Below are 20,560 nucleotides of genomic sequence, written 5' to 3'. Positions count from 1 at the left end.
TGATGCCCCAACTTTCCTTGCATACTTGACCTGAAAAATATGAAACTTCAGATGGACCTACCAAGAGCAAAGCAGGATGAATGAGGATTACTCAGACCCAGACATAACAGATATCTTATCTGTCCATTCACTAGTTGACAGACATTTGGGTTATTTCTAGTTTGGAGCTATTACGAATAAAGCAATTATAAAAAGACTTGTACAGCTCTGTGTAAACATATATTTTCATCTCTCATGAGTAAATACCCAGGAGATGGATGACTAGATTCCTGTGCTGGCCACCCAGAATGTCTCTGAGGGCCCATTCAAAGGCTTTCACCACTGTGACCTGATCTTACCCACCTAGTTTTATGGATGGAGAGAACCATATGGTCAGAGGTAGAGCTAGAACATAAGGATCCTGAGTTCCAGCCCAGAGTCCTCCCTACCAGACCACATCAGCTTCTTCTTAGTTCTGAACCTAGAATTTTCTATTCAGTTAAGTACAATTAAGTTTGAAAGCATCAAAAAGCATTTTCAGACATAAAAGGGCAGGAAGATTTTCCCTCATGTGTCCTCTCTTAGAGAGTTACTTGAAGATGTTATCTGGCTAAATGAGGGGCTAAAAGAAACAAAAAAAGCCATGAATCTAGAAAACAGTGACTCTATCCTAGGAGAGCAGGGAAGTCCCAGTATGACAGCTGTATTGCAGACCAATTGAGCCAGATGAGAACAGAAAAATGGAGGAGGGCTCCATTGAGTTGTCCTGTCTGCAGGAATGAAAGAAAGAATCACAGTAAACTTCCTGAGTAGTAGGTTTGAAAAACTTGATGATACGGTGAAGGCACATTATTCTCTTCTCAACAAGAAAACAAAAGGCAGTTAAGAACTCTAGGGAAAATAAAAAGGCGACTAAGCTACACTCCAAATATGAAGATGAAAATTTTATCTGATTTTAAGCACTTGTTGAATGCACAAAAAGAGAACCCACTTGACCTTGATGCTAAGACCATTCTCCTTCAAATGGCCCAAGGATCAGGTGTTTGGATTTAAAGAGAAATATTTCAGTCTGGCAAATACTATATTTTTTAGTTCTAAATTGGGAATAAGAGTGGGTAGTTTCTTTTTCTTTTTCTTTTTTCCCCTCTTTCAATTGGCTCTTACCAGACAACACAGCAGCCTAAGTAGGGGCTAAACAATACCTTCTCCTCACCTCCAGATTTAAAGAAAGAGGAAAGGGGGAGGGTCACTACACCCGGGAGAAAGGAGGAGGCTACAGGTGAGGTATGATGCACATGGAGAAGCTGAGAGGCACCCAAGGAGCACTAGGTCCACCTTCTCCACTTAGAGTAGGACAGCGGTACTTTCTTTTTTTTTTTTTTTTTTTTGAAGGTTTTATTTATTTGAGAAAGAGAGAGAGTGAAAGAAAGCATGAGTGGGTGTTGGGGGAGGGGCAGAGATAGAGGGAGAAGCAGACTCCCCACTAAGGAGGGAGCCCAACATAGGGCTCGATCCCAGGACGCTGGGATCATGACCTGAGCCCAAGGCAGATGCTTAACCCACTGAGCCACCCAGGCGCCCCAGGACAGCGGTTCTTTTGCTGCATTCTGGCAGGTGTCCAGTGGGAGCTCAGACTCAGGTGCCTTAGAGAGAGGTGGGAGGCCTCTCATGGTGCTGCCTGGGGGTAGCTGCAGGTAATATATTTGAACACAAGAACTCCTCCAGTCCTCTGAGGGTCATCTCTTGTGGAAACCAATAACATTTTAAATTTAATTCAATATTGATTTGCAAATAAATAGAAATTATCATAACAAATCCTATCATCTTCCTCAGAGCCTAAAGCCTGAAGAATTCAGCTAATTCGGGTAATAGTCTGGTGACGCTGAGGGACCACATAGCATCTATTTGGAAACACCCCCCCCCCAAAAGAGGGGAGTTCCTTAGAACCATACTAATCTAAGAAGGAAATTAATCCTTGCTTAACTTTCTCTTCATAGTGTTTCAGGAAAAAATCTGAGAAGCAGCATGAGAGCTTCATAGAAGGGAAATGAGTATGGGTGGGGGGTCTGCTTTGTACCACAGCAGAGGAGGTGTGCGGCCACCAGGGACATGGGGTAGAGAGGGATAGTGGCTGGGCATGACCTACTTCAAATGTGGGCCAGTTTTTTTAACCCTAGAAAAGCAGTTAATTGTAAGCTCATAAGAACGTGCTTGGTCCCCAGGCAGGAGGTGGCGTGGTCCAGTGGAGCTTGCTGAGGCCTGGAACTCAGGAGCCCCGCTTTCTGGCTCTAGCTCTGGCTCTGTGGTTCTCTCCCACCTGTAAGAAGAGGTGCCTGGGTCAGATCAGAGGAGACCATCCTTGAACAGGTCCTCAAAGGCATTCTGTGTGGTCGGCACAGTGACATACAGCCTTCCCCTCCGCTCTGAAGTATCAGGAGGAATGAAATTGTATGTCCTCATGAAGACTTGTACAAGAACATTCAGAGCTGCCTTATTTATAATTTATAATTTTTTTAAAAGATTTTATTTATTTATTTGACAGAGAGAGGTCACAAGTAGGCAGAGGAAGGCAGAGAGAGGGGAGGAAGCAGGCTCCCCACTGAGCAGAGAGCAGAGAGGCTTGATCCCAGGACCCTGAGACCATGACCTGAGCCGAAGGCAGATGCTTAACCCACTGAGCCACCCAGGCACCCCTATAATTTATAATTAATTTATAATAGCTCCAATCTGGAAACAACCCAGATGTCCATCCGCGGGTGACCGGGTAAATGTGGCACATCTCCACAGTGACGAGTGTGCCGTGCATTTTAAGTGAATCACAGAAACATGCTGAGAGAAGGAAGCCAGACCCAGAGGGTACTTCCTGCCCAAGCCAGTCTAATGAAATTCTGGAACAGGCACACTAATCTATATAGACATAAAGCAGACCAGAGGTTGCCTGAATGCAGGAGGAGGGTTTATGGCAGAAGGGCACCAGGGAATTTACTGGGTGGGAATGTTCTAGATCTTGAATGGAGGTACAGGTAGATTGGAAGGACGCGGTCTTCAAAACCCATCAAACAGTACAACGGAGGGGACATTTTCTCCTGTATCAATTATGCCTTAATACAGTTGATCTCAAAAGAAAGGAACTTTCAGAAAACTGAGGCTACGTTTAAATATCAGGAGATAGTAATTTCATGTGTTTATTTATATGTATTTATCAGGTTTCTCTTTTGCATAAACTCAGAAGGTGTAGAGCACCAGGCCACCTTCCTGTGCCATCACAGTTGGCTGGAGGTGAGGGCGGCTTTCCCACTTTGATCCTTTGAGCCACAGGCCTGCCTGTCTTAGCCAGCTCTAGCTGCAGGCATAGCGGACGACAAACAACGTTGACATTTCAGGGTTCAGCTGTCCTGCCTGGGTCAGCTGGAGGCTTTGCCGTCTGGCCTGGGTGCGCAGGTTTGGTTTGCATTTGCTTCAGGTGTTTCTCTTACTCCTGGAACGAGTACCTGCCCAGAGCATCCTCTCCTTACAGCCGGGGTGGGAGTACAGAACGGCCCAGCCTGGGGACAGTCACACTGTTCCTTCCGTCCTGCTCCGCGGACCATCTGAGTCCCAGGGCATTGGGGAGGCGGGGACACAGACACCTCCCCCATCTGAGGAGGGGGGCCCGGGATGTAATCTACCGCACTGATCCCATCCCATTGCTAATTAAATCCTCGCTTTGGGGAGCAGTTTTTAAGAACAGCTTTGTTGCAGTACACTTGACATACCCCAGGATCTGTAGATTTAATTGTGCAATTCAATGACTGTAAAGACATTTACAGAGTTACAAAACCATCACTACAATCTACGAAACCTTGTGGCTTTAGTAGTCAATCCCCGTATCTGTCCCCAGCTCGGACAAGGACTCATCCTACTCTCTGTCCCTCTAGATGGACCTTTTCCGGACATTTCCCGAATCCGTGCTCTGTGTCAGGTTTCTCTCACTGAACGTGATCCTTTCGAGGCTTCTGTGCTCTGCAGCTTGTCTCAGTGCACGGTTCCCTTTTCTTGCCACACAGTATTGGGGTGCAGATGCACTACATCTTATTTATTTGTCCAGTTGATGGACATTGGGGTTGTTTCCACCCTTTGGCTACTTTGAAGAATGCTGCTATGAATAAGTGTGTTGCTCACCAGCCCCTCCCATGCGCCTGCTCTCCTCCTTCCCCCCACCTAGGGGGCCTAGGGCCACCCTGCCTTTGATTTCCTCTGCTTAGATAGCCCCACCCACACAGACACCCGAGCAGTGGCCCCTGAGGGAAGCCTCCCTGGACAGATGTGTTAAGTCCCGTGTTACGGGGAGCCCCTGTACCTTTGTGTGACACCCGTGTCACCTCTGTGAGCCCTCCACCATGCCCGTGAGCCCCTGACAGTAGGGATCTGGTCTCTTTTGCTCACTGCTACATCCCAGCTCTCAGCACAGTCCCTGATACATAGCAGGTGCTCAATAAAGAGTTGTTGCATGGAGGGAAGGAAGGAAGGGGAGAAGAAAAGAGGGTCAGTACACCAGCCTGAGTCTTCCTGGCTGCAGTGTCCTTATGGCCTCACCAAGCCTCCCCCCTGGAAGTTACCAGTGCTGCTGGGTAAGGCTCCTTGATACCAATTCTAAGACCTCTCCCTGCAGGTACAGCTGAAAGGGGTGCCACCCATGAGCCACCTCCCCCGGAGGCCCACCCTGATTGCAGCACCAACCCAGAGGACAGCAAGACGCCCACCAGGTGCCTCCCTGGCCTTATCTAGGGGCAGCTAGGCTGGGGGTGGGGGTGGGGCCTGGGCTGGATCTCTGTGCCAAGGTCACAAGTCATTTTGGAGGATGTGTGCGCGACTCTGGGCTGGCACCACCGGGAACGATTCCTGAGCACATGCTTCCCTGTCTCCATCTCCACCGTCAGTCTTACTTCTGCCTTCTCTCCTGGCAGTGCCTCTGCCCCTCTGGTCTCCTCGGCAGACCCCCAGATCAGTAAGGAGCATGGAAGGGGCATCACCCACGCTTGGGGAGACACCCCCATATCAACGAGCACTCCCATCTCTTTCTCCTCCACGGGAAAGCCCATTCTGGTTTCAGGTAACCATTACCTCCCAGAAAGGACGGGTCTGCCTCCCAAGGGGCCGGGAGGAGGGAGGCTTGTCCCTGGGCGGCAGCATCCACTGGGTGGGGGAGACCAAGGCTGACCCCAGCTTTCTGGCTTCTTGAGCTGGGGCTGTGGCTCTGTCACTTGCTCTTGACTGTTCCTCGGTTCCGGGCAGGGCTTGTACTCAGAGCTTTGTCCCTGTGGCCCGTAATTGCTACTCACAAAACACTTGGACAATGAAGACATGACCTTGACTAGTTGCTTAATTCCTCTGAGCCTCAGTTTTGTCGCACATACCACGCATAGCAGTAAGCAGTGGGGTACGCGTAGCTATCACCTTTTGGGGCTCCTTGGGGACATTCTAAGGGGCTTTGGTGTAGGGCTTGCAGTTCTAGTGTCAAACTCTAGGTGGCGGCAGCCCTCCGGCTGGCCATGCTTAAGCGTGGTCTGGGACTTGCGGCATCAGCAACTTGTCAGAGGAGCAAATTCTGGGCTCCACCCCCACCCCACGAACCACAGTGTGTATTGCAACATGGTCCCAGGAGATCGGCATGCACGTTAAAGCTGGAGAAGCACATAGACGGCACCTACTACGTTTTAACATCTGAACGTGGACTTAACAGTAACTGTCTTCTTAAGCGACCAAAGAAAAAGGAACAAGTACTGAGTTAAGTTGTAGAAACACACACCCACACAGCGGTGAAGTGTGTGGGCTCTGGAGCCACCTGGCCCGACCTGGCCCAAGCCGTGATTCTTGCGGTTTGCCCTTTGCCATTTTAGTGAGTTACTTCGCAGGCCTCAGTTTCCCTCGTTTGTAAAAGGAGATGGTAATGGTGCCTGCATGGTATTCAGGGAAGAGGTGCTGAGTGGGTGCGTGTGCAGAGAAGACCCCGTGCCTGCCTTGGGGAGCTTCCCATCTGGAGGGGAGCTGGAGCCCTCCCAGACTCCCCACTTCACCCTCCTTGCTGCTCCGCCTGCCCCCCCCGACCCTCCCCCACCATCCCGGCCGCGGGGCCACACCTGGCAGGGGCTCTCCTCCGCGGACCCCAGACCGTATTCTTCTGGACCTCAGCTCCTTCCTTCCGGCTCCTCGACTCCTCAATTTCTCACTGTCCAGGAATGGCTTGTTCTTCTGTCAGCCATTTACCTGCCCTGACGGGCTCCCTCCAGCCAGGGGAGGGAGGGCAGGTGGATAAGGCTGCACCAGGGAGGCAGAGGGTCTGGGTCTCAGTTCACTCTTGGGGGAGGACCAGGTCCTGCCAGCCCCGATGGCTTCTGTGCCCCAGGAGAAGGAGAACATAGTCCAGGGTGAGGACCGTCCGGGGTGCTTGCAGCGGAGGCTCCTGGGCCCCCCAGCATCAGGGTGGAGGGAGCAGGGCTGCCTCTGTGTTCTAGGGCCCATGCTCTTCTGGATGGTCATGCTACTGGTGATGGTCCTGGGCTCCGTGTCCTTCCTCCTGTGCCACCGGAGGGCCTGCCGGAAGTGGATTCAGCAGAGTGAGTACATGAGTCTTGGGGCCTGGAGGAGGCAGGGGCTCTGCGCTAGCCCAGCCTGGGCTCTGTGCTGCCCTGGGGGGGCACTGCGCGAGGCTCTCCAGCCAACTCTGCTGTCCTTTCAGAGCTCTACCTGTGCTACCCTGTCCAGACCTTCCGGCCCAAGCTGGAGCCTGCAGGTAAGTGTCCAGATGTCCAGAGGGGGCTGCTTGGGCCACAGGGACACAGCGGCTCTGGGCCCTGGGTCTGGGGCTCCCTTTCTGCACAGGCTTATCAGTAAGGGGAATGCAGCGCGGTCGGGAACCGTCCTCCACGGTCCTCCGTGGCATTCGGATGGCGGGCTAGCAGGAAGGTCTAAGATCCATCTCGTCTTTCATTCTTTCCTCCACAGTGCCCACCCCCTGGAGAGGCATTTCTGAATGCCTTCCCTTCCTTTCTGGCCTCTCTGCCCCTCTCCCCGCTCCCCGCCGCTCTGTGCCCCTCTCGCAGCGAGGGCCATTGGGTCTGTAGGGCAGGCTGATAGGGCTGGAATCCTGGTTCTGCCACTTCTGAGCTGCATGGCCCCGGTGAGTTTCTTCATTCCTCTGCCTCAGTGTCCTCACTGTAAAGGGGGGTGGCAAGGTCTGCCTCAGATGGCGGCCATGCGGCTCAATTGATGCGGGAGCTGTGTGCTGTTGAGAGTCGATGTCGGCCAACAGGCCAGCCCATGTTGGAAGCTGCTTTCCTCACCAGGCATCTCAGGGCCTTCTGATTTCTAGGCTGTTCTGAAGCCCTCTCTGGCCCTGCTTCCAGGCCAACTTTTGCAGACCACTGCCAGAGCCCCTGACCTACTTCCAGCCCTCACCCGGGTGTGAGTGTGTGTGTGTGTGTGTGTGTGTGTATGTATGTGTGTGTGTGTGTGTTGGTGGGTGGGGGGTGGGTCCCACGTGCCTCTTCTCCCCTGTGCGGCCCTTTCAGGCAGGACAAGGTCTCACCAGCACTCCACAAGCACTGATTGAGCACCTGCTGTGTGCTGGGCCCCGACCCCGGGGGAAGGAGTGAACTTCCCTTTCTGGTTTCAAGGCAGGCTCCCATAGAGGGTCTTACCACCCCAGGAACCCCAAGGGAGATGGGTGATGATCTCCATTCCATAAGGAGGAGTCAAGGCCCAAAAGTGGGTAGCTGGTGGGGGCCACACAGCTGGTGAGACTCAAGACTCAGGCTCTGGTCCTTGAGATTGTGGGCTTTGTTTGTGGAGGGCTCAGACCTGTCCCCTCTGCCACCCTCCCCTCAAGCTTCGTCCTTTCTCCAGTGTCCACATAGGAGCCCAGTGGGCAGCCTTGGGCCAGGTCACGGCCCTCTTGCCCCCCATCTCCCCAGGACCCTTGGAGACCCTCACTGCCGCCCGCTTTCGGACTTGGGCACAAAACCCGTCCACTGAGGCCTGTTTCAAACTTGATGAGTTTCACAAGCACCTGCTGTGATCTTAGCAAGGGGGGTTTTTGTGTTTTGATAGTTTCAAGCCTTTTTCCATGAGCTGTCAGCCTTAATGTCTCATTGAAACCCATGTTTGCTTTCTTGACATTTTTCTAGTATTAGAATTTCCATTGCTGTCAGTTTATTTTTTTCTTCAAACCTTCGTGATGGCAGTTTTGCCACAGAGAAAAATAGAGACAGAGAGAGAAAAGCACCTTCCCTGAAGAAGTTAGACCTACAAGAAACCAAACCCTGAGACTCAGTGGCAGCCATCCTGTTTGGGGCTATTTCTGGCCCTCTGGCTTCCGGTGGGTCCCTGGCGGGGTCTGGGTTCCCGGCCGGAGCTGGAGGGAAGGCGAAGCCAGGATAAGCGTCCAAGACTCAGGATGAGAATGGACAGAGGGTGTCGATGCCCCGGTCCCTCCCAGGGCAGTGGGGCCCGAAGGGGTGAGGGAGCGTCCATTCACGTGCTGGCTCATTTGCGTGTTCAAATCGTGGTTCAAGTGACTGTGCTGGGTACAGAAAAGGGTCCTCGCTCCCTCTGGCATTTAGATGAGCGTCAGGTGCGTCAAGGGACTAATGGCTGGCCAGGCGGGGATGCGCGCCCCGGCCCTCCCTGTCCCGGAGCTCCAGCGCCTGCCAGCTGTCTCTCGAGTCATTTCCACGTTGTGGCCCGTGTCTTCGGCAGCAGAGCCTAGATGCACAGCGGACCTGCGAGGCACTTGCTTGTCCCCATTTCCCAGATGAGAAACCAGGCCCACAGGAAGGTTGAGGAACTTGTTTAAGGCCAGTCGGTTAAGAACAGTCTGGGGTGGGAATTGTGCCTGGTTGAGAAACCCAGACTAAACGTCTTCGTTTTAATGGACGCCAAAGTCCTTATCTGTTACTTCAGGCAGGTTTAAGTTGAAAAAAAAATTTTCATTGTTGTTGTTTTGAAATAATTTCAAGCTTAGGGTAGAGTCACAAGGAAATGCAAAGAACTAATTTTTCTAAACTTTTTGAGGCAAGTGAGTATCTCGATGGCTTATCATACTGTATAGTGTGTGTTCATGCAAACACGGTGTATTTTTATACAACGCAGGGACGCCACCAAAATCAGAGAATTCACACTGGTGCGTTGCCACCGACGAATTCTCAGACCCCATTCAAGATCCTTCCTTTGTTCCAACCATGTCCTCCGCAGCAGAAGAATCCAGTTCAGGACCCCGTGTTGCTTCTGGTTGTCACGTCTCTTGAGTTTCCTTCAGTCTGGGTCCATTCCTGTCTTTTCCGTCACGTTTGTGACTTTGCCACCTTTGAGCATCCCCCCGCTGACTTGGCCATCCCTCCCCTTGGGTTTGCCCGGTGCAGTCCTTGTGATGGGAGACTGGAGTCAGGTCATGCGTCTCTGGTGGCGGGAAGATCCCAGCGGGGGTGCTGAGCTCCCTAGGTGGCGGCCGTCCTGCCAGTTTCCAGCCGGTTGGTCCCTTTCCTGGCGTGGCTGGCTGGGGGCACTTGATGCCAGCGCTGCCTCCCAGGCCGCTCCGGCACGAGGCTGTTCTTTTCTCCTTGGCAAGGAGTAAGTGCTTTCAGGGGAGGGACTGCGAGGCTCTCTGAATAACTGGTTCCTCATCACGCTTTCTTCTTCGTCGTCTCTATTTATATCTGCATGTACTCGTGGCTTTCTGTCTTATTCTCTTGCCATCATTATTTAGTTAATGTTCAGATTCGGCCCTTGAAGCTGGCCCTGGCATCCTTCTGTCCCATCCTTCTGTGTTCTGAGCACTTCTTTACGACGATCCCAACTTACCTGGTCCTTCCCTGCCCTCACCCTGGAATCAGCTGTGTCTCCCACGAGCCCAGATCTGAATCTAGGGGTGCCGTTGCCAAAGCCTGTCTGAGCCTCCTTCCTCAGGTCTGTTCCGCTTCCCACGGCAGCCAGGCCCCCAGGCCGGATGGGGGCTGGGACTGAGAGGGGGGAAGTGGCTGGGGCGGACGGGAGTGCTAGCATCCGTGTCAGAACTCACAGGCTCGGCTGGAGTGGCCTTCACGGCAGCCCTGGGGATACCATGCAGTTGTCCCCGGGGCGGCCACCAACGTCTCGTGTGTCCCTGGACTCGTGTCCTCGGGTGCCAGACGCGTTTATGAAAAGATCGTAGTTAATCCCCCAAGCGAGGAAACCAATAATGAAGACCGTGGACTAAAGCCACATTTTTCCGGGATGCACACTTAGGGAATCTGACCTCTGTTCTCAGCACAATTTGTCCTGGGTTTTTATCAAAGTACACACGTGGGTTGTCAGGCACCTGTAGATAGACATTGGTACCTCTGGATTCGGCTTTTTCACCTCTCTGTTGTTTTATGCTTGTTTCCAAGAGTCAGTGTCACGTGCTGGTTTTGTCCTTGGTGTGATGAGCGTCACGCTGTGTTAGTGTCCTGGGGCCCGCCGCATGCCAGGCAACCTCCTGGGAACGGTCCCTTTCTCACATTTAAATTTCTAAAAATTTTCAGCAGACTTCAAGTTTTAGAACCATTTTAGATGCGTAGAGTATCTGAAAAGATAGTTCAGAGAGTTCCTATGCACACCTGGTGTCCTCCCTGCCTCCACTGCTCACAGTGTATCTGTCCGGTAGCTGAGGTCGTACTGATACGTTACCTTTAACTGCAGCCCACACTCTAGGGTTACTTAGGTGTTTTGTGTGTGTGTGTAAGAGACTCTTTTTTTTTTTTTTTTAGATTTTGTTTATTTATTTGAGAGAGAGAGTGTGCGTGTGTGCATGAGCTGGGGGGAGGGGACGAGGCAGAGAGAGAGAGAGAGAGAGAGAGAGAAGCAGGCTCCGCGCTGAGCAGGGAGCCTGATGCGGGGCTCAATCCCAGGACCCTGGGATCATGACCTGAGCCGAAGGCAGATGCTTAATGACTGAGCCACCAAGGCTCCAACCTTCACAGTTTTGAGGCCTGCTGGCCAGTTATGTGCAGGATGCCCCTTGATAGGAATTTGTCTAATATTTTCTTCCTGGTGACAGTGGGGTGGCAGGTTTGGGGGAGGAAGACCACACGGGCACAGGATTGTTCTTACCACATCATGTCAAGGCGTGTGCTCTCAGTGGGACTGATCACTGGGTACCTTCACGTTTTGGGTCTCATTTCATCTTCATAAAAACCCTCCAGACTTGGCATGCTGTGTCCCGTTTTCCAGACACGAGAAGTAAAGCTAGGAAGGTGGAGAGATGTTGTGTTGGGGCTTCCTTGCTAGGAAGGGCTCTGCTTCAAGACTCATTGTTTGGCATCTGGCTTGCTTTCAGTTTTTTGATTATAACTACCACCTCTGCGGACAGCCTTGTTGTTTCCTCTTGGGTTATTTCCTGAGGGTGTGTCCCTGAAGCGGGATTTACTAGGTCAAAGAGTATGAGGTTTTCACTGCCAGATGGCTCTTGAGAAACATGGAACCAGTTCACAGGGCATGAGCCATGGTGTTTCTTTTTACCCACATCCTTTCCAAGACTGAGTTTTATCACTTTTATTTATTTTATTTTATCTTGTTACTTTGTCACACTCTTTCCCCCTGACCACCTAAACCACAGCTGGCTATTTGCAAAAGTCAACATTACTCTCAAAGGGCAAAAATTAGACTTCACTGACATCATTTAAAAGAATGTGCCTCAGGCCAGAGAGCATTTCTCAAAGGGATAGCTTGGGTAACAGGGGCCACCCAGCGGGAATGAACCATATTCTCCCAAGATGACCACTCTGCTGGGAACATCAGTTACCAGACAAAGGAAACTTTAACATTTGTTAAATCAAGACTCCAGGTGGGGTACCTGGGTGGCTCTGATGGTCAAGCATCCAACTCCTGATTTCAGCTCAGGTCATGAACTCAAGACTGAGATCCAGCCCTGTGTCGGGCTCTGTGCTGGGCATGGAGCCTGCTTAAGAGAGATTTTCTCTCTCCCTCTCTCCCAACCCCCACACTCTCACTGTCTCTCTCTCTTAAAAAAAAAAAAAAATTAAGAAGAAGAGGAAAGAATCCAAAACTGTGTCATTTCATACATGTTCTTCTTTTGACCATCATTCTGGTTCATTTCCTCTTTAGACATTAGACACATTTTACATGCTGATAGTCACTTAGAAGCACATCCCCAACTGACCTAGTGTCTACACAGCACGTTCAAACCTCTTGTCTTACTAGTAGTATCCTAGTTGGTTGGCCTCCAGTGAGCGTTTCAGCTAGGATCAGGGCTGATGGTTCCCAGAGCTGCTGAGGTCAGAATGTTCTGGAGATGATGCAGCTCACTGGCATTTCCAGAGCAGATTTCTCTGGTCAGGTATGCACGCCTAACAGCAGCTTGGAACAACACTTCCAAGGCTCCAAGAGGGCCTCCTCAGGACTCCTCAAGGGCTGTGTATCCCCAGACGATGGTCTACGCCAGGAGCTGATTTGCCCAGTGTAGACCAGGTTCCTGGGCGCCGAATCTCCTGCCTTGTCAGGTGGCCAATGGGCCATGGGTAAATGTCAACCTATGCTTGGCCGTGACCTGACCCCATATTTGATATGAGAGAAGTGCTGGTGTGGATGGTGGGGGTTTGGGATGAGAAGATAAAGTTGTAGCCCAAGAATCAGTGAATCAGCCCCTCCAGAGCCCCGCGGAGGAGGGATGGTAGGCGATGGGATGGTGACGAGCCGCTGTCCTCCTCGAAGGTGGTCACACGAGATCTTTCTGGCACGTGTAATAAAAAACAGATCTCCCACCAAAGGCCTTCAGGGTCGACTGACTCTGGGTGTGTCCAGTGTGGGTTTTAGCAAAGGTCCTCAGGATGAGTCATCTGCCCCCACCCAGGCTTGAGGTCCTCTGTGGGAACTTTGCATGGCGCTCCAGGGAGTTCTGGGTTCTCTAGACCCTGGGGGCTGCAAGGGAGTGGGGCCTGCCCCAAACCAACTTCTGAGGCAGCAGAGGCCGCCTCCTTGGCTCCAGCTGTGGTGTGTGCCGCTCCCGAACTTCTCCTGTACCTGAGTGGGGCGGGGGACTGGAGAAGGAGTCCAGTGCCCTGGTTGGCTTTGTGGCTGGGGGAGAGGTGGTTACCAGTTCTCCCACAGCCACTGCTGAGGCGAGCGCTGGGAAGTGAGCCTCTTTGTCTAGGCATGGGCGAGGGTTCTGTAACTGTCCCCTGTCATCCAGCCTGAGTGTCTGACAGGTGTCACTGCCTCCCATACGTGGGCTGGGCAGACCAGGCAGCTGCCAGACCCTCCTTGGTGACGTCACTACTCTTTTTCTTTTTTGCAGATTCCAGGCCTGGGAGGAACCCGACAGTAAGTAGCCCTTTGTCACCCTGCCTCCCTCGCTTTTGTGCCCCTAAATCGGACTGCTCCCCTGGTTCTAAGAGCTGCTGGTGGGTCCCTCCCCTCCCACGGTGATGGGGGTGTGGGCTCCCCCTGCAAGTTCAGGCTGGGTCTGCTCCACGGGGTGTGTTCTGAGCACAGATGGGGAGCCCCACCCCCTCAGTAGTCTCTGGCTCCTGGCTCATCCTGCCGGGGACTTCCAGAAGGGTCTGGCAGACCATGGATTTGGTTTGGGCTACTTGGGTGCCAGGTGGGGTCATTTCCCTTTTCTCCTTCACTCCACTGGGAAAACAAATCCATAACATGATTCTTTGAAAACTCAGCTATCACAGGGGTGTCTGGGTGGCTCAGTCGGTGAAGCGTCCAACTCTTGGTTTCAGTTCAGGTCAGGGTTTTCAGGGTTGTGAGGGATTTCAGGTTGTGAGATCGAACCCCACCTTGAGCTCCACGCGGAGCATGGAGCCTTCTCCAGATTCTCTCTCTGTCTTTTCCTCTGCCCCTCCTCTCCTGCACATGCTCTCTTTCTCACTTTCTCAAAAAAAAAAAAAAAAAAAAGTGTGAACATGTAGCCATCCTGTGTGGACCACTTTCCATGAGGCAGGCACCTTGCTCTGTGCTCCTCAGAGTTATCGCGGGTGGTCCTGACGGCACTCGAAGGTTGGTACTGTCGTTCATTTTACAAAAGAAGGAACCTAGGCGCGGACGGGAGAGCTGGATTCACGATTGGAAAATAGATCAGCAAGCCCTGGTTTGACTTGAACCCTGGTTTGTGGGGCTTCAAAGCTGGTACCCTGCCCTGTTGCCCTGAGCTGGAAGGACCTCTTCACCTGCCTTTGACAAAGAGCTTGCTGCTGTGGGCAGGTGCCGGGCCAGGGGCTTTGCTGGTAACTGATAGTTACCAGAGAGGGGCCTAGGCACCTGGCCCTCAGTAGGCTGGGCTGGGTGCCCTGCTCTGGGTCCAGCCTCCAGGAGCGCGCTGGGTGGGGGGGGGGTGGTAAGAGAAGGGGTGTTGCCCTCCGGGGCTGAGGGATGGGGTAAGACAAACACTCCATATGGCTGCGTCTCAGCTGTGTGTGGTTCACCCATTGTTTTTTCCATTTATCAATTTTTCCGTGACTTTCTTTCAACTCAGACATTCATACATGGAGAAAGGTTTCCGTCCTTTAATTTCTTAATATAACAGCCAGAACCACAATATGAGTTCAGTTTCAAATTACGGGAGGTCACATTCACAAATATGCTTGGGTCAGATAAGTGGCTGTTACAATACCAGGAAATTTGATGAAAAGGGCATTTAATGATTGGTGAGATAATCAAACATTGTTTGATTATCATGAGTCCGTATTTTCATAGAAACTTGTTTAAAATGCCATCTTTTGGACTTCAGATGATTGTGAAAGGATAGTCATGGCTGTGAGGCTATATTTTGTGAATCACTCGAACCTATTCCATTTTGAAGGCTGAAGGTACATATTGTGCGTTAGAACATTCCATGAGACCACTCTGCCTTTATACTTACCTATGAAAGTCAAAAATGAAAGCACTGTTTGACTGAAGACACAGCTGGTTTTAGAACACATTAGTGTCATCATAACCGATCGCCGTCCCAGGAGGTCAGGGCTGGGCAGTTGTGGTGGGCCTGGAGCGCACACTTACCCAGACAGGCTGATAAGCATGGATTCCAGAGCAAGGTGCCGGGGTTCGAGTGCTGGCCCGCACACTTACTTGAGCGAGTTCCTTGACTCCTCTGGGTCTCAGTTTCCTGGCCTGTGAAATGGGAGGGTGCTGATATTAGCCACTTTACAGGGCGGTCATGAGGATTCACACGTGTGGAGGCCACACACGCGGTGAGCGCTGTAGGGGATGCTGGCTGCTCTGGTTATTTAGTAGGAGTAAAAAGCAACAGGACTTCTGAAACTCAGCACAGGGCACCAGGCTCTCCACGCCGAGAAGCCGTGGGTGGTGTGTGGCAACCTTCAGGCAGAGAGGGAGACTCACTGGAGTCTAGAGGTGAAGAAACGGGGGCTTCCCAGGGCGGTTGGGGGCACCCTTTGTCAACTCCACCCCCTCTGTGCCCATAGCAGCTGAAGAGTGTGTCGGTGGTGGAGTTGGGCATGGAAGAGCTGGGCTTGCTGAGCACCCCGGCTGCGGAGACCTCCCCCGGCGGGGCAGTCTGCCGAGAGAGCATACGGCTGCTGGAAGCTAGCCCTCCCGCCGGGAGCCCCTCGTCCCCCAGGGACCTCCCCGAGCCCCCCCGGGTGACCTCGGAGCATACCAACAACAGGATCGGTGAGTCTGCCGATTTGGGGGGTCCCTGTGTGCTCAGGGCTGAGGGAGCAGGGGGAGCGGGGCACTGGACCCTGGGCCCCCGATGGGACCCAGAGACCCTGGGGCAGGAAGGCCCGGTGAGGAAGGGGGTGGGTTCCCCTGCCCGCCCTCGCAAGTAGGAACAGCTTCTCGTGAGAGACTTAAAGCCTATTCCATCTCGGCAGCCCAGTTTAACTTTCTGTAAAATGGGTGTAGTAGTGATCCCGCCCTCACAGGGCCATTGCGGGCGCTTGTGAAGTTGTGTTGGCGGGTGAAGGTCGGGGAGAGGGGCTCCCCCCTGCCTGGGGGGGCCTGCCAACTTTGAAGTGAGCCGCGAATGCCTCCCCCACCCCCAGCAAAGAGCCCTTTGCGGGGACAGGAGGAGACATTCCAGTGACAACAAGACCGGCCACTTGTCTGGACGGAAGTCCTCTCTCGTTTCACGTGGCCTTCTGAGGACAGCGCCTGCCTCTTCTTTTCACACCCGGGGCAAGGGCACTGTCAGGTGGGTGCGGGAGATTGTCTGTGTCACCCAGCTTCGGGGTGGCAGAGCAGGAACCTGGCCCCATCCCACACCTGCGGGGCTCTGAACCCCTTGGCTGGCCCACCCCGGCGCAGGCCTTTGCGGAGACCAGCCCTTCCGGAGCCGCGGCCGCCCCCCACCCGAGGCAGGCCTTCCGCTTTGGCCTCCCAAGGGTCTCCCTGCCTCCTCTCCGGCTTCTCTCCACCCTGGTACAGCAGAGTGTTTCTACCGAAATACATGCCTGTCCATTCTGCCCCCACTTCAATGCTCCTGTCGCTGTCAGGATGAATCCCAGATGCACTCTTATTCCGGCATTCATATTGGTCACTGCTCACGAGCTGCCTCCACCGACCAGACTCCCCTGCCTCCTGAACCCTCCAGCCTGCTTTGCCCACTCACTGGCAGTTTCCAGAGCTCACAGAGCCCTCTCTCCCTTCAGAGCTTCTCTGTGGGAGCTGCCTCCTCACCTGGGACCGCCAACTCCCGCTTTGAATCTAGTCAATTCCTGAGGTCCTGAAACCCCTGCTTATTTGCCTCCTCCTCCAGGAAGTCTTCCTGGCCCTCTCCAGTCTCCTGTCTAAAGCAATGCCCCTCTGTTGTGCTCCCTCAGACCCCGGACCTCCAGACCCAGTATCCTCAGCCCCCAGCAGTATGACTGGGTTTGTGGCCTCTGCGCCACCGCCCCCCTGCCTCTCTCCCATCTGGCTGTGAGCTCCCTGAGGGCAGGGCCTTAGTGAGCTCCATCCCTGTCTTCTCTGGAGGGTTAAGCATTGCCGGGATAATACCAGAGAGGCATCTGTAATCATTCTACACATTTCTACAGCAGGCAGTGGTGGGTAGAACTCTTTGGGGCAGGGTCTTTCATACGAAACCAAAACTTTTGGCGCTGTAGCTTTCAGCAAGTTTTAAGAAGAGTGTTATTCGGGGTTATACCACCCCAGGCATCTCCTTAAATTTCCTAAGAAGTCTTAACTTGAACGTTTGGATCTGTGCTGAGTGCAGTGCCCCCGGAGCTTCGGGGGGCAGGTGGAGGGACGTACCGGGCTCCCAGGACGGTTGGGGTGTGGGCAGCCCGCTCCAACCGCCTGTTAGCCTTGCTGGTGAGCGGGGTGGTTGGGAGAGAGGCCCTTGGAGGTTTGCTCGGGAGCCTTTCATCCTTCTGACACCATCCCCGAGGAGCACCCCATGCCCCACAGAACCCGTCTAGTACCCCAGGGGGGACCAAACTGCAGCCCGAGCTTTATCCCTCTGCCCCTGGGCACCAGGCAGGGGGAGCCCCTTCACCTTCCAGCCCACTAAGATAACTTCCCTGGATTCTAGAGCCCTGGGTGGTATAGAAGGTTCGAGCAGCCCCTGAAAGACCCTCCTTTCCGTTCCCAGCTTGGGGGGCGGGGCAGGTGATGACGGATAGAGTTGGAGCAATCAGGACCCGCGGAATGTGAGGGGGGAAGAGCCTGGCCCCTGGCTTCGGCTTCTTCGGACAAACCCACCTCCATCTCTCTCCCACCCTGTTCCCTATGCCTCGTCTTCTCTTCTAGCCCTGTCTGGCTGCTCCAGGCCCTCTCGTGTTCCCCACGGTCCCTTCTCTCTCACCCCCTCTGGCTCCCGCTCCTCCTAGGCCCTCTGCACAGGCTCCCGGAGCAAAGGGCCCACAGGCCTCGGTGGAGGGTGTTGGCCGGGGCCTGGGGCCCTGCTCTCTCTTTGGGGGTGTGTGAGGGGCACCCAACCCACAGCTTGTGACACTCGCAGCTTTCCTCTAGTCCTCGCTGCTATTTTGAACACTTCCCTCTTTCCTGGAGGTGTGAAAAGCCAAAACAGAAGGACTAGCTTGATGCAATGGGGTGGCCAGTACAAGGCCCCCAGGGATCTTTGGAGAGCTCCTGGATCAGAGGGGCGTAACTGGGTGACCCAGAGAGGCAGGTCAGGAGCCCCCTGCTCCACCCCCGCTGTCAAGTTCCCTCTTGAGACTCCAGAGAGAGTCCCAGGGCCAAGCTGCTGGAGCTGGGACCCTGCCCCGAGCTCAAGGCCATCAGAGAAGCTAGGCTGAGTGTAGGCCAGGCTCCTCCCTTCCCAGCTTCTTGGACAGCTTCCTTAACTCCCCTGAGCCTCTGAAGTGCCCCTCCCCACCCCCAGCAGATGATGGTGAGGACCGCAGAGGGTCCTGCCTCTCAGGAGCCACGATTCATCCAAGCGGCATGCACAGGCAGCCCTACCATGCAGCGGCCAGGCCCAGCCGTGAAGGCGGGAGACGGGCCATGAGTAATAAACACTGAAATCCGGCCCCGAGCAAAGCCTCACAGGCTGCTATTCATTATTAACAGGCCTGAGCTTCCTTAGACTGTCATCAACTGTCTGGGTTTACCTGAACTGAAAAGGTCTTTCACTACGAAAACCGGGAGCAGCCCAGGCCAACCAGAACACGTTGGCCCCCCCAGGTTTCTGATGTAGACTCGCGAACGGGAGTGGAAAGGGTAGCCAGTCGGGTGGGAGTTTCTGCTGAGAGTTCTACTAACTGCCTGGTGACTTTGGGCCAGTCATTTAACCTTTCAGGGCTTCAGTTTCTTTATATCTGTCCACGGGGACAAGAACAGACTGCCCACTGTGTGGCAGTGATGTGAGGACTCGGGAGTCGTGTGTGGAAGGGTCTGGACAGTGGCCAGCATGGCTGTCCGCCTCTGCTGCTCAGTGGGGCTGCAGTCGCCCCCTTCTCTGCCCAGGGCTCATTTTCTGTCCCAGTGCGGCTCTCTCCTTCCCTATCCCATCCCCTCCTAAATGCTAAGAAGGTCATGAGCCTCTCCCACAAGCGGGCCAGTCCTTCACTCTAGCACACAGTTTCTAGCTGTTTTATGTCCTTTGAGCCTCAGGACACCTGTGAGGTTGATGGGACCGACTGTGCATCAGAGAGACTGGGTCGCGGGCCCGAAGCCGCATACAGGAGAGACAGAGCTGGAACTTGAACCGTCCCCTGCCTCCTCGCCCTGTCCAGCTAGGGCCCCGGTCCCCTCACTTCACCCTTCCTTTTGCCTTGCAGAGAAGATCTACATCATGAAGGCTGACACAGTGATTGTGGGGACTGTGAGGACTGAGGTGCCTGAGGGCCGGGGTCTGGTGGGGCCGGCAGGGCCTGAGTTCGAGGAGGATCTGGAAGTGGACCACGCCCCCCGCTTCCCAGAGCAGGAGACGGAGCCGCCTCTGGGCAGCTGCGGGGACGTCATGTTCTCGGTGGAAGAGGAAGGAAAGGAGGCCTCCTTGCCCATGACCGTCACGGAGAAATGAAGCCTGGCCTGGGTTGGGGCTGAGAGGACAGTGGGGTGCCCCTCCTCTGGTGGCACCAGGCTGGGGGCAGAAACCCTTGTGACCAGAACTGAGGTTCCAGCACCCAGGGGTAGAGCAGCCTGGAGCAAGGGGGTTCCAGGGCTCTCTCATTGCATCCCTACCTGCTGTCCCCCAGCCCAGACCCTCGGGAAGCCTGGGCTTGTGCAGGAGAGACGACCTAGGGGCAGGATCTGAATGGCAGTGTTTGTTGGAACAGCAGACGGACAGCAGGGACTGGGCACCTGTTTCCTGCCACTGCTGGGAAGATGCCCCCGGAGCCCCAAGCATCAGACACGCGCCACGGGGGCCAGAGCTCACTGACGGCAGAGGCCGGGAGGCACCAGCCCTGTGCCTTCAGCTCTCACCCTGGGCCGCGGGAGTGACGCCCCCCCAGACCTTCCCACCATGCCGGCAGCCCCCAGTTAGTGTACTGTGGCCCCTGAGGGCACTGAGCCAGCACCTGTGGTGGTTTGTCCTGGGTCGAAGGGAAGTCAGGGGCTGAGGCGTCATCGGCTGGCCCCACCTTGGCAACAGCCCCCCCCCCACACCCCCCATCCGCTGCACTCTGCGCCCGCATCCAGGTGACTGCCCAGCCTGGCCCCCAGCCATGCCAGGCCCAAGTGAAACCCTCCTGGTGCCGCCAGCCCACTCCTATTCTGTAGCCCCCACGGTGGGCTAGGGGCCTGGGGTCACTGATTGTCTCACAAGGTCCCCAGCGGTCACCTCCGCGGGAGGCTCCTTGGGACCCAGACGCTCCGCCGCTGCCGTGCCTCACCCACAGCCAGAGACCCTGCCCGCGCAGCTGCTGTCTGGAGAAGAGCCCGCTGGAGGGGAGCCCTGGGCCCTTCCTGGGTGCCTGCCTGCTCTGTGGCCCCTCTGCTGTCCCAGGGCGATGCGCCTTCCCGATACCTGCCATGCATTCGGAGCCCAGTGGGCCCAGCCCTGCCCTCCAGCCGCTCAGCACCCACGGTTGGGATATGGATGTCAGAAAGCAACACGGTTTTGCCCAGACATCCTGCCTTCTTCTGGATTCTCAGAAAAGCTAGTAGTCCCGTGTGGACTTGAGGACTT

The 20,560-nt window shown here is 54.4% G+C and overlaps 1 protein-coding gene across 1 annotated transcript in view; it reads left to right on the top strand.

Annotated features, from left to right (window-relative positions):
- Positions 1–19,539, top strand: part of LOC111154847 (TNF receptor superfamily member 8) — a 48,843-nt gene extending 29,304 nt beyond the window's left edge. Inside the window, exons 8-14 of the mRNA XM_022514775.1 lie at positions 4,631–4,724; positions 4,926–5,071; positions 6,474–6,575; positions 6,698–6,751; positions 13,289–13,314; positions 15,426–15,633; positions 19,206–19,539. Of these exons, the coding sequence (XP_022370483.1) occupies positions 4,631–4,724; positions 4,926–5,071; positions 6,474–6,575; positions 6,698–6,751; positions 13,289–13,314; positions 15,426–15,633; positions 19,206–19,450 (875 nt within the window). The 3' untranslated portion in view covers positions 19,451–19,539. The remainder of the gene's footprint in view (positions 1–4,630; positions 4,725–4,925; positions 5,072–6,473; positions 6,576–6,697; positions 6,752–13,288; positions 13,315–15,425; positions 15,634–19,205) is intronic.
- The last annotated feature ends 1,021 nt before the right edge of the window (positions 19,540–20,560 follow it).

The sequence above is a fragment of the Enhydra lutris genome, unplaced genomic scaffold, assembly GCF_002288905.1.
Source record: "Enhydra lutris kenyoni isolate GAN:26980312 unplaced genomic scaffold, ASM228890v2 scaffoldscaffold38, whole genome shotgun sequence".
Lineage (NCBI taxonomy): Eukaryota > Metazoa > Chordata > Mammalia > Carnivora > Mustelidae > Enhydra > Enhydra lutris.
Note: the sequence above shows the minus strand (reverse complement) of the source record. Positions and strands in the feature narration are given on the sequence as shown.